A 12,982-nucleotide genomic window follows, 5' to 3' on the forward strand; every position below is an offset into this window, starting at 1 on the left:
CACTATGCCTTTCGTTTATCAGAACACTTTTCCCTCTGAAACAACCTTGCGTCACTGTTGATTTTGGTTTTCTCCAAAGGCTTTTCCTATTGTAGGGCTTTTGGAAACAGCTTTGTCATGTCCACTAATGAAGTATATTGAGGCTTTTAGAAGAAGGTCATTGAAATTTCAAGGAGGAAAAAAAGAGCAAAAACACCCTGGACTCCATTTCTACTGAGATTGTTCATAATGCCAATAATTGAAATATATAGATTCTCCATTTCCTTTATGAAAAATTCAAATGGATTTGCTTTCCATCAAATACCATATTGTGAGTTACATACTTTTTAGAATAACTTCAAAATTGCTGAGTAGGCCATGTGCTGGTGGATCACACCTGTAATCCTAGCTACTCTCAGATCTGAGGATCACAGTTCCAAGACAGCCTGGGCAGGAAAGTCCATAAGTCTCTTATCTTCAATTGATTAGCAAAAAAGTGGAGCTGTGGTGGAGGGGTAGCCTTAAGCGAAAAGTTAAAGGACAGTGCCCGGGCTCTGAGGTCAAGCTCTAGTACCAGTACAAAAAAGGAAGGAAAGAAAAGGAAAGGAAAGGAAACCCACCCTGTTAATTTCAAATCAAGGGAACATCGGTTCTGCTACAGTTTTTTAAATTTCATTTTATTTTTTGTATAGTCCTAGGGCTTAAATTCAGGGCCTGGCTATTTTCCCTCGGCTTTTCTGCTCAAGGCTAGCTAGCACTCTACCACTTGAACTATATACAGCTCCACTTCCAGTTTTTTGCTGGTTCACTGGAGATAAGAGTTCCAAGGACTTTGCAGCCCAGACTGACTTTGAACCTCAATCCTCAGATCTTGGCCTCCTGAGTGGCTAAGATTATAAGCAGGAGTTCTGGCATCCAGCACAACTATAGTTTTGTTTTGTTTCTGGACTTGAGTCTAGAACTCAGGGCATGGGTGCTGTCGCCGAGCCTTTTTGTGCTCAGGGCTAGCACTCGACCACTTGAGCCCCAGTGCCACTTTCACCTTTTTCTGAGTAATTTATTGGAGATAAGAGTCTTATAGACTGGGCTGGCTTTGAACTGCGATTCTCAGATCGCTCCCTGAGTAGCTAGAATGACAGGTGAGCTACCAACACCTAACTTGCTAGCTTTTTTTCTTTTTTTTTTGAGCATGTCAGTGTTTATGGGCTCCCACTCCTCACGGCATTGAAGCCATTCAGAGGCTGTCTTTTGCGTTGCAGGTAGAGCGGGAGAAAGCCATTCTCCTGGCCAACCTGCAAGAGTCACAGACCCAGCTGGAGCACACCAAAGGCGCATTGACAGAGCAGCACGAGCGAGTCCACCGGCTCACGGAGCACGTGAATGCCATGAGAGGCCTGCAGAGCAGCAAGGAGCTAAAAGCAGAGCTGGATGGAGAGAAGGGCCGGGACTCGGCAGAGGCGGCCCACGACTATGAAGTTGACATCAACGGCTTAGAGATTCTCGAATGCAAATACCGGGTGGCGGTCACCGAGGTGATTGACTTGAAAGCAGAGATTAAGGCCTTAAAAGAGAAATATAATAAATCGGTGGAGAACTACACAGAAGACAAGGCCAAGTACGAGAGTAAGATCCAGATGTACGACGAGCAGGTGACAAACTTAGAGAAGACCACCAAGGAGAGTGGAGAGCAGATGGCACACATGGAGAAAGAGCTGCAAAAGATGACCAACATCGCCAACGAAAATCACAATACACTGAACACAGCCCAGGATGAGCTGGTCACGTTCAGCGAGGAGCTGGCGCAGCTTTACCACCACGTGTGTCTGTGTAACAATGAGACTCCCAACAGGGTGATGCTCGATTATTACAGACAAAGCAGAGTCACCCGGAGTGGCAGTCTGAAAGGGCCAGATGACCCCAGGGGACTTTTGTCACCGCGGCTCGCCAGGCGAGGGGTGACAACTGCAGTAGACCCCAAGAGCTCATCCGATCCAGGTCCCAAAGAAAACCCCGAGGCCAGCAAAGAGCCGAGCCCCACAAAGACCCCCACAATCTCCCCCGTCATTACCGCTCCCCCTTCCTCTCCAGTGTTAGACACAAGTGACATTCGCAAGGAACCCATGAATATCTACAACCTCAACGCCATTATTCGAGATCAGATCAAGCATTTGCAGAAGGCAGTGGACAGGTCCTTGCAGCTGTCCCGGCAGAGGGCGGCGGCTCGGGAGCTGGCTCCCATGATTGACAAAGACAAAGAAGCCTTAATGGAAGAGATCCTCAAGCTCAAGTCCTTGCTGAGCACAAAGCGGGAGCAGATTGCCACGCTGCGGGCTGTACTGAAGGCCAACAAACAGGTAATTCCTGTCTGCCTGCATCAGCATGCTAGTGCAAGATGACTTCACTGAAAAGTTCCTGGCTCACACTTGTAATCCTAGCTACTCGGGAGGCTGAGATCTGAGGGTCAAGTTCAAGGCCAGCCTGGGTAGAAAAACCCATGAGACTATCTCCAGTTAGCCAGCAAAAAAGAAGTCAGAAATGGAGATGTGGCTCAAATGGTAGAGCACCAGACTTAACGTCAAAAAGTCCAGAAAGAACCAGGCGCCGGTGGCTAGTGCAAAAAGGCCCCGAGTTCAAATCCTGCCCTGCTACCAGCAATCTCTCCTCCCTACCACGAAATTGCTTGATACGAATGCAAGCAGTGTTAGGAAACAGAAGTGGTAGTGATGATAGAGAATGAGAGAGAAGGCAAATGTTTTAGTCAGTGCTCCTGTCCTTCTCCCCCCATCCTTGCACACCTCAGTTCAGCTTTCTGGTTCTCCTCATCTGTTCCCTGAGTTCCCTGCGATGGCTTTACTCTAAGTGCTACTATAACTTGCACTCCATACATCTCATGTACCCAGCTAAGGGCAAAGTGGAACTTTTATTTTGACCATTACCTTAATGGAGTAGAAAATGTCAGTGTCTAGACAGTCCACGATACACAATTAGGGTCTCTCTCTCTCTCTCTCTCTCTCTCTGTTTCTCTCTCTCTCTCTCTCTCTCTCTCTCTCTCTCTCTCTCTCTCTCTCTCTCTCTCTCTCTCTCTCTGTTTCTCTCTTGGAGCTGGTCCTTGGGTTTGAACTCAGTCAGGGCTCAAGGCTGATGCTCTACCACTTTGAGCCACAGTTTTCTGGTTATTTAACTGGCGATAAGAGTCTCATGGACTTTTCTGCCCGGGCTGACTTGGAACTATAATCCTCAGATCTCAGCCTCCTGCGTAGCTAGGATTACAGACATAAGCTACTGGCCCTATTTATGTCTTTTAGTCGATGTTTCAGGTCCACACAGCATGGCACAAAAATATTTGGTTTGTAATATATTTCATTAGGAATGTGTACTCTCTCTCCCTCTTTTTTTAACTTGTTTATAAAAGCTTTCTTGGATAAAGTGTAACTTGGGCTCCCACCATGGCTGAAACCTCTACCCCTTATCAATCTGCATGAAGTGTCTATTGACTACTGTCCTGACCATTACCCTTGACACTGATGAACTTACAGCTGGGCAATTTTTAGGGCACTTTAACACAATATCATTTTACAGCGTGATTTGACATTTAAAAAGACATTCATTGTTAGGCGTTGATAGCTTACACTTAAAATCCTAGCTACTCAGGAAGCTGAGATCTGAGCGTTGTGTTTCAAAGCCAACCCAGGCAGGAAACTCTATGAGATTCTTATTTCCAATGAAACACCAAAATGCCAGTAGGGTTGTGGTTCAAGTAGTAGAGCATCGACCTGAAGCACAAAAGCCTTAGTGTAAAGTACCATACTCAGGCCCCAAGTTCAGACCCCAGTACTGGCACAAAAGGAAAAAGAGAAAACTTTCCTTTATGTCCAATGTATGTGTTTATTTTATTATTTATTATTTTTTTTTTTGCCAGTCCTGGGCTTGAGCTCAGGGCCTGAGCACTGTCCTTGGACTTTCTCAAGGCTAGAGCTCTACCACTTGAGCCTCAGCACCACTTCCGGCTTATTTTCTATGTATGTGGTACCGAGGAATCGAACCCGGGTCTTCATGCATGCTAGGCAAGCACTTTAACCACTAGGCCAAACTCCCGGCCCCCAATGTATGTGTTTATAATTAGCGGGGCTGGTGGTTTAGTAGTAGAGCCCTTGCCTATGATGCATAAAGCCCTGCGTTCCGTTCCTCAGTGCCACATACACAGGAAAACCCAGAAGTGGCACTGTGGCTCAAGTTGGTAGAGTGCTAACTGAGCAAAAGAAGCTCAGGGACATTGCCCAGGCCCTGAGTTCAAGCCCAGGACTGGCACAAAAATTAAAAAAAGGAAAGAAAGAAAAAATAGAAGTAGCTTCCTTTGTTCCTTGTCCCTGGATGAGAGGCACTGGCAGGCCCATGAATACACGCGCTTGACCGGCTGTGCGGTGGACTTTTCTGCTTCAGACCGCTGAGGTAGCCCTTGCTAATCTGAAGAACAAGTATGAAAATGAAAAGGCAATGGTGACCGAAACGATGACGAAACTCAGGAATGAACTGAAGGCTTTGAAAGAAGACGCGGCCACCTTCTCATCCTTGAGAGCCATGTTTGCCACAAGGTAATTCCTTCTTGTCCTCTTCGGGGTGACACCTCGGAGGGACACTGCCAAAGTCACAGGTGTGTCTTTATGCATGGCGCTGGCTGTCTACTCCAGGACAAAAGAGCTGGAAGAAAATATAAGAGAAGGGCTGGGAATGTGGCTTAGTGGTAGGGTGCTTGCCTAGCATTCATGAAGCCTTGGGTTCCATTACATAGTACCACATGCAGAGAAAAACCTGGAAGTAGTGCAGAGGTTCAAGTGGTAGAGTGCTAGCCTTGAACAAAGGAAGCTCAAGGATACTGCCCAGGTCCTGACTTCAAGCCCCAAGACCAGCAAAAAAGAAAGAAAAAAAGAGAAAATCTATAAGGCCAGGCACTAGTGGCGCACACCTATAATCCTAGCTATTCAGAAGGCCAAGATCTGAGGTTCGAGGTTCAAAGCTAGCCCCAACATGAAAGTCTGTGAGACTCTTATCTCTAATTAACCACCAGAAAAATGGAAGTGGAGCTGCGGGTCAAGTGGTAGAGCACTAGTCTTGAGCAAAATAAGCTAAGAAAGAGCTCACGGCCCTGGGGTTTGAACTCATTGCCTGGGCACTGTCCCTGAGCTTTTGTGTTTAAGGCTAGTGCTCTACAACTTGAATCACAGCTCCACTTCCAGCTTTTTGGTATTTTTTAAAATGTAATTAGAGATAAGAGTCTCACAGAACTTCCTGCCGTAAGCTGCCTTTGAACCGCCATCCTCAGTTTTCAGCCTCCTGAGTAGCTGGGATTACGGGTATGAGCCACTGGTGCCATCATAATTTAGGGCATGTAATGACATTCAGGGGACCTCAGGTTCCTGAAGCTGCAGTTGAGGGCAGCTCTGAACACGTTCCCTTCAGATCCAGTCATGTTGCCACCCCTACCCTGCCCTGTCTCCTGCTGATGCACTGCTCTGTTTGGGGTTCCAGATGTGATGAGTATGTAACACAGCTGGATGAGATGCAGCGGCAGTTAGCGGCCGCAGAGGACGAGAAGAAGACGCTGAACACTTTGTTGCGCATGGCTATTCAGCAAAAACTTGCCCTGACCCAGCGACTGGAGGACTTAGAGTTTGACCATGAGCAGTCACGACGCACCAAGGGCAAACTGGGGAAGAGCAAGCTCGGCAGTCCTAAAGTAAGTGAGGCGGTTCCAGCCACCCTGCCCACCGTACACACTTACCCCCTGCATAGGCTGCACTCACAGACACCCAGCTCGAGGGTCGGCCCTGGCACTCAGAGGAAAAGGTATGCCTGAGTGATTTGCACACTATGACCTGTGGTCAGGCTTTGATTAACGGGGTTCTTATGGTGGAGAATGGGTAGGGAAGGGGAGAGGGGAAGGGGGAGCTGGACTTTCAGTGGGACTTGCTTGTGTTGGTGTCTCCAGATGAAAAGCAGAGAAGAATTGTGTTTCTGTGTTCCTTTTTTTGCCAGTCCCAACTCCTGATTAACTATGATTCATTATTATTTGATTGCCTGGTCCTATGTTGGCTTGGTATGTATCAAGAGTATCTTTCTCTTGTCTCCAGCTTAACAATGGATAGGTAGAAAAAGATGAATGTAAAACATGAACCATCCTGTGGCCAGGTGCAGTGGCTCACGCCTGGAATCCTAGCTACTCAGGAGGCTGAGATCTGAGGATCGAGGTTCAAAGCCAGCCCAGGAAGGGAAGTCAGTGAGTTTCTTATCTCTAATTAATCAGCAAAAAAGCCAACAACTGGAAGTATGGTTCAAGTGGTAGAGCGGTAATCTTGAGTAAAAAAAAAAGCCAAGTAAGAATGGTAGGCCCTGAAGTTCAAGCCCCAGTATTGGCACTAATAATAATAATCTATGTCCAAGACAGGCTATCATTTTAAATGTCATTGAACCCCCTATCTTCCAGAAATGGAATTATTACTCTTCAACGGAGATAGGATCTGAATCTGTTTATTAAGAGAATTCTTGTCTGTACCACTCAGTCTGCTCTGATTTTAAAAGTATGCTTATGTTTAGGTAGATTGGAAAATGGATGGTCCTTTTTATAAGAACAAGTTTTTATGTCTTGTTTTGTTTTCCTTTTGTGCCAGTTCTGGGGTTTGAACTCAGGGCCTGGGCACTATTTTGAACTCTTTGCTTAAGATTGTATGCTTTTTTTTTTCCATTTGGCATGTGAATATTGCTTATAGAAGCACTTGCAAGCTTTCAGTGGCCTGATTTTGTGACATCCCTCCCCCCCACCAAAAGAATCCTGGCTATTAAGTTATACATCTTATTTTTACAGGTCAAATATGCTTCAGGATTATTTTAGGACTTTTAAAAAAAATCAAAGAATACCAGTAGTTTTTATTGGTGGTTCAAATTGACTACATATATACTAAATATCTTTTCCAGTATCCAAAAAAAGAAGTTTCCAAAATGGGTTCTATCTTGATGTTAAAACTTAAATATATATACACACACAAAAATTAAGTAGCCAGGTACCAGTGGCTCATGCCTGCAATCCTGTCTATTTGGAGACTGAGATCTAAGGATTGTGGTTCAAAGCCACCCTGGGCAGGAAGACATGAGATTCTAATCTCCATGTAACCATCAAAAACCTGGAAGTGGAGCTGTGGCTTAAGTGGTAGAGCGCTACTAGCCTTGAGCAGAAAAAACTCAGGGACAGTGCTCAGGCCTTGTGTTGAAGTCCCAAAATTGGCACCAAAAAAATTGTTTTTAATGAAGTGGCGATAGAAATAATGTGATCACTGGTGAGGCGTTGAAAGGTAATTAAAGTAAAACTCTTTTGTTTCCTATGTGTATTTTTTCTTGGATCTCCTGCAAGACAATTTTCACCTTCCCTTTGTGATCAGAGCCTTCCCAGGACTGCCGGGGCTCCTTACCTACAGAATTTATTAAGAGTTCCCCCCGACCCCACCTCCAGTGAGTCATTTCTTCTGAAAGGCCCCCCTTCCATGAGTGAATTCATCCAAGGGCACCGACTCAGCAAGGAAAAAAGGTTAACCGTGGCTCTACCAGGTAAACATTTTTTCCTTGGGTGCATGTGACTGCAATGGTAGTTGAATAGACTCCCCCTCCTCCCAGCCCCTGCTCCCCCTTAAATCCCTGGAGTCAGACCTTGAGGAGTTACAAATTCCTACTACCCACTTAGCTCAAAAACTTCTTCCTATAGAACTAGAAAGTTCCTTCTTGACTGCAGCTGTGAGAAGTGTGCAGAGGGCTTCTTAGCTAACAGCCAGGGAGGAAAAAGGAAGACTTGGAAGGAATGGGCGAGAGGACTGTGCAATTTGAGCTAGCGAACCTTGCAAGACAGATGTGGTCAGAGTTTTGTGTTTCAGTCTTGTCATCTGTGCTGTAATTTCAGCGAAGGGAACTCGATTTTGTCACAGGCCTTTTGCAGTGACTCAGCCTGTCCCCTCTGTCATGTGATCAGGACACGCTTACGTTCACGTATGTCGTTAGCCTGGCCCAGTCACGTGCTGGCTATGGCTGTGAGGACCAGTCTCCACCTTTGCCAGTCTCTACCATTTCCTCTTAGACTTCCGGCCTGCTGTTTTTCTATTCTGTCCAGGCCTTTAGTGTAGCCTTTGAGTTTGCCACCTTTGCAAGTTAGTTGGTATTGTTGCTTTTTCTTTTTAATTCAGTTTTACTTCCTAACTTCTTTTATTTCAATTTGACCTTAATTTTCCTTTGTAGAAACATGAACCTTGGACACTTTAGTACCTTTCTCATGTGATATAGGAAATCCAGTGTAAGGATTGGGATTCAAGTAAGTGGTAGGATAACTTACAGCACAGAGTTGATTAATTCTTAATGTTCTCACAAAAGGAAGAAATATAAATGAAAAATGCATTGGAATGGCATTATAGGCCAAGGAGGTGTACACACACACATACACACACATACACACACACACACACACACACACACACACACACACCCTCATGCACGCAGTTCCCCTCCCAGCTATGTCTGCTTCCAGAATTCCCTTCAGAAGATATCTGGAATATTCTGTGAACCACCAAAGTATTAACAATTAATCAGGGCATCTAACTTGGATAAAACCCACAAAAATTATTTTTAGTGTTTCAAATGGGTTTAACAGTCCTATCTACCTGCCTTTAGGATAGACAGTGGTGTGCTTAATAAATGATTTCTGTTGTGTTTGTTTGTAGTCTCTTATCTTATTGGCCTATCAAAACGGTTGAGATGAATAAATATTAACAAAGCATCTTCATTTGGTTATGTTTGATCTGTTTGGTCCTTGTCTATGTGAATATCTGTTTGACATCATTGTCATTGCATTGTGAAAACCATTCCTACTGTATCATAAGCCTTTCCCCTTTTCTATTTCATCTTTTTATCTCCATTTATTCTACTTTAAACATCATTCCGGTGTTAGTTCTGCATCGGTCACTCTACCTTGATGGTTCACTGTTGGTTAGGGGGTTAGGCGCAGCTGTAGGCATCTTCCTACCTCCTGCTCACCTGCCCTGTTTGTTCCTCAAGACCCAGATCACAAGTTAGAAAGTTAAACATTGTAAAAAAAAAAAAGAGAGAGAGAGAGAAAGAAAAAAAGAAAGAAAGGAAGAAAGTTCGTTAAACATCGTGGGGCTGGGAGTTTGGCCGAGTGGTAAAGTTCTTGCCTAGCATGCATGAAAACCCAGATTTGATTCCTTGGTACCACATATACAGAAAAATCCAGAAGGGGTGTGGTGGCTCAAGGGGTAGAGTGCTAGCCTTGAGAAAGCCCAAGGACAGTGCTCAAGACCCAGGACTGGCAAAAAATTTTAAAAAGAAAAAAAGAAGAAGAGAAAGTTAAACATCTTTATGGTTTGGGCTGCATTCTAAGGCTGCTGTCAAAAAGAGGATACTAGAGCCAGGAGCTGGTGGCTCAGACCTGTAATCCTAGCTATTTGAGAGGCGGAGAGCTGGAGGATCATGGTTTCAGGCAAAGCCAGACAGAAAAGTCTAAGAGACTCCATTTCCAAAATAACCAGCAAAAAGCAGGGCTGGAGTCATGGCTAGAGTGGTAAAGTGTCACAGAGCAAGCAGCCGAAGGAGTCCATGGGTCTTGAGTTTAAATCCTAGTATTCCTCCCCAAAAGGAAAGATGTATATTAGTGAAGTAATTAATCTCATTAAATGTTTTTCCTATTTTCCATTCAAATCTTTATATTACTGTATACACACTATAAGTGCCTTTTACTCTAAGAGTAGTTAGACTAGGTGAACAGGTGTTTAGTTATGTGATCTAAATTCTTTACTATTAGCTGAGTACCAGTGGCTCATGCCTGTAATACTAGCTGCTCGGGAGGCTAAGATCTTAAATACTGAAGTTCAAAGCCAGCTTGAGCAGAAAAGTTGATGAGATTCTTATTTATAATTAAAAAGTTGGAGATGTAGCTGTGGCTTAAGTGGTAGAATTCTATAATAAGACAAAAAAAATCTCAAGGACAGTGCCCAGTTACCCAGTTCAAGCTCTTAGACCAACACACACACACACACACACACACACACACACACACACACAGCACTAGTTCTGTGGTAGAGTACTTCCCAGAATGTTTAAGGGCACAGATATGTGAGCCAGTGGCTCACACCTATAATTCTAGATACTCAGAAGGCTGAGATCTGAGCATTACAGTTCAGAGCAAGCCTGGGCAGAAAAGTCCATGAGATGTTGACCTCCAACTAACCACCAGAAAACTGGCAATGGAGCTGTGACTCAAAGTGATAGAGCACTAGCCTGGAGCAAAAGAGCTCAGGGACAGTACACAGGTCCTGAGTTCAAGTCCTGGGACTGACACAGAAACAAACATAAATGAATGATTAATTCATATTTCCTAAAGTATAAAGTTGGGAAGATGCCATATAACTCCTTCATTTATTGCCCTTCCAGTATCACCTCTCAGCTAAAATGAAAGTCACTGATGAAGTTTAAAATCACTAATAAAAGCCCAAATTTTCATTGTTTTAGCTGTTACTAAACTGCTACTACAGGACCTTTTTCTCTCTATCTCTCTTTATTCTTTTCTTTCTTTCCTTTTTGACATTAGATTGTTTTTGTCACTTCACTGTGCCAGTTGGGGAGGCATTCTCATGTAACTGCCTTGGTTTTAGAATGTTCTCAGGACGTGAGGAGAGTCATCATTGCGCCGCTTAAAGAAATGGTTTAAAAGTAATGTCCAGGATTGCAGAATCCTGCATTTAAAGATTTATGTCAGAGGGCTGGGAGTTTGGCCTAGTGGTAGAGTGCTTGCCTAGCATGCACGAGGACCTGGGTTTAGTTCCTCGGTACACATACATAGAAAAAAGCTGGACGTGATGCTGAGGCTCAAGTGGTAGAGCTCTAGCCTTGAGAAAGTCCAAGGACAGTGCTCAGGCCCTGAGCTCAAGCCCAGGATTGGAAAAAAAAAAAAGATTTATGTCAGAATATAGCCATTGGTTTATTGATTTTAGGATAGAACTATCAACTTAATTAAACTTATTTTTTTCTGATACAGGGGCTTGAATGCAGGGCCATGCATGCACTCTCCCATTTTTTTCACTAGTTCTGGGGTTTGAACTCAGGGCCTGGGCACTGTCCCTGGGTCTCTTTTGCTCAAGGCTAGCACTCTACTACTTGAATCTTAGTGCCACTTCCACACTTCCAGCTTTTTCTGTTTATGTGGTACTGAGGATTCCAACCCAGGGCTTCATGCATGCTAGACAAAGCATTCTACCACTAAGCCACATTCATTTTTTTTTTCCAGTCCTGGGCTTGAGCTCAGGGCCTGAGCACTGTCCTTGGACTTTCTCAAGGCTAGAACTCTACCACTTGAGCCTCAGCACCACTTCCAGCTTTTCCTATATATGTGGTACCAAGGAATCGAACTCGGGTCTTCGTGCTTGCTAGGCAAGCACTTTAACCACTAGGCCAAGTTCCTGGCCCCACATTCATTATTTTTAGTCCTCACTTTTTTTTTTTTTTTGTGGTTTGTGGGGCCTGAACTCTTGGGCATGGGTGCTGTCCCTGAGCTCTTCAGCTTAAGGCTTCTGCCTTACCCTTGAGCCAAGCCCCATTTCCCATTTTCTAGAGGTTAATTGAAGATACGAGTCTCAGATCCTTTTGTGCCCGGACTGGCTTTGAACCTTTATTCTCAGATCTCAGCCTCCTGAGTAGCTAGGATTACAGGCGTGAGCCACCGTGCCCAACTTCCTTCCCTCCCAGTCCTTCACTGCATTTAAAATAATATGTAGTACAAATGCACGACCAGTGTGTTGTGGGTGGGTGTCATCAGAACTTAAGTAGAAACTGAAGGTAGGAATAAGTGCCATCTGCTTCCCACTGAATGATAATATCTGCTTCTAGTCAAATGGTACCATCTCCTTCCGGTTAGATATTACCATTCTGCTTCTGGTCCAGTGGTAACATTCTACATCTCGTCCCATGGTACCATCCTCTTCTAGGGAGGTGGTATAGCATCCTCTTCTGGTCAAATGATACTATCTGCTTTGGGCCAACGGTTACCATTCTGCTTCCCACCCAATGGTACCATCTGCTTCCGGTGTAATAGTCATCTGCTTCCGACCAAATGGTAACCAGATCCCTGGTGCAGACTTTCCAATGAGTGTGTTACAGAGTGCACAACAAATGCTTTTTTTGTTTGTTTCTGGCTATCCAGAGAGCCCTTACCTAATCTTTATTCATAACATCCTTTGAAAACCATATAGTAGGTATTTACAGAATAAGTCATTATGTTAGTGACATCAGCATCAGATAAACATAAATTTTTTTCTCTTTTAATGCACTACTTGACATCAAAAGCAAAAAGAGGTAAGTTGGTGATAAACTTGTAGGTGAGCCTTGTTTTCCTTAGATTTATTCCTAAATAGCTATGTATTTAAATTAAGTTTCTACAAATCAAATCCTTTTACATTAGATGAAGCTTGTCATTGTAAATCCTTTGGTTTTTTTTTTTCTTGAAAAAGGTTACCTTATATAAATGTGGATTTTTTAAGAAATAGATACTGTTTGAACATAGTTCTCTTCCTTTAAGTTATGTTTGATTTACATGTAGGAACACAGAACATGATGAAACACTTGGCTTAGTGTTGGAGTTTCTGTGTGGTTTCCTCCAAAAACTGTTAACAAGGATTTCTTTTCTTTCTCCTTTTCTTTCTTTCTTTCTTTTTTTTTTTTTTTGATCGATTTGTGAGGGTTGAACACTGGGCCTGAGCACTGTGCCTGAGCTCTTCAGCTCAAGGCTAGTGCTCTACCACTTGAACGCTCTACCCCTTGAGCACCACTTCCGGTTTTCTGGTGGTTATTTGGGGATTAAAGTCTCATGGACTTTTGTGCCTGCATTGGCTTTGAACTGCAATCCTTAGATCTCAGCCTCCTGAATATCTAGGATTACAGGCATGAGCCTTGGCAAGGATTT

General features: G+C 44.0%; 1 protein-coding gene across 6 annotated transcripts in view; it reads left to right on the forward strand.

The window, feature by feature from the left end:
* The window catches only part of Bicd1 (BICD cargo adaptor 1), an 81,849-nt gene that overhangs the window by 53,838 nt on the left and 15,029 nt on the right, over nucleotides 1–12,982 (forward strand). For 3 of the 6 annotated variants that reach the window (XM_090319473.1, XM_090319482.1, XM_090319498.1), the window contains exons 5-7: nucleotides 1,239–2,333; nucleotides 4,420–4,571; nucleotides 5,506–5,713. In XM_090319473.1, coding sequence (XP_090175599.1) covers nucleotides 1,239–2,333; nucleotides 4,420–4,571; nucleotides 5,506–5,713 — 1,455 coding nt within the window. Of the gene's footprint in view, nucleotides 1–1,238; nucleotides 2,334–4,419; nucleotides 4,572–5,505; nucleotides 5,824–7,381; nucleotides 7,576–12,982 lie in introns of those variants that run through there. The other 3 variants (XM_090319455.1, XM_090319463.1, XM_090319488.1) reach the window with 3 other exon arrangements.

The sequence above is a fragment of the Megascapheus bottae genome, chromosome 2, assembly GCF_031878675.1.
Source record: "Megascapheus bottae isolate mThoBot1 chromosome 2, mThoBot2.hap1, whole genome shotgun sequence".
Taxonomy (NCBI): Eukaryota; Metazoa; Chordata; class Mammalia; order Rodentia; family Geomyidae; genus Megascapheus; species Megascapheus bottae.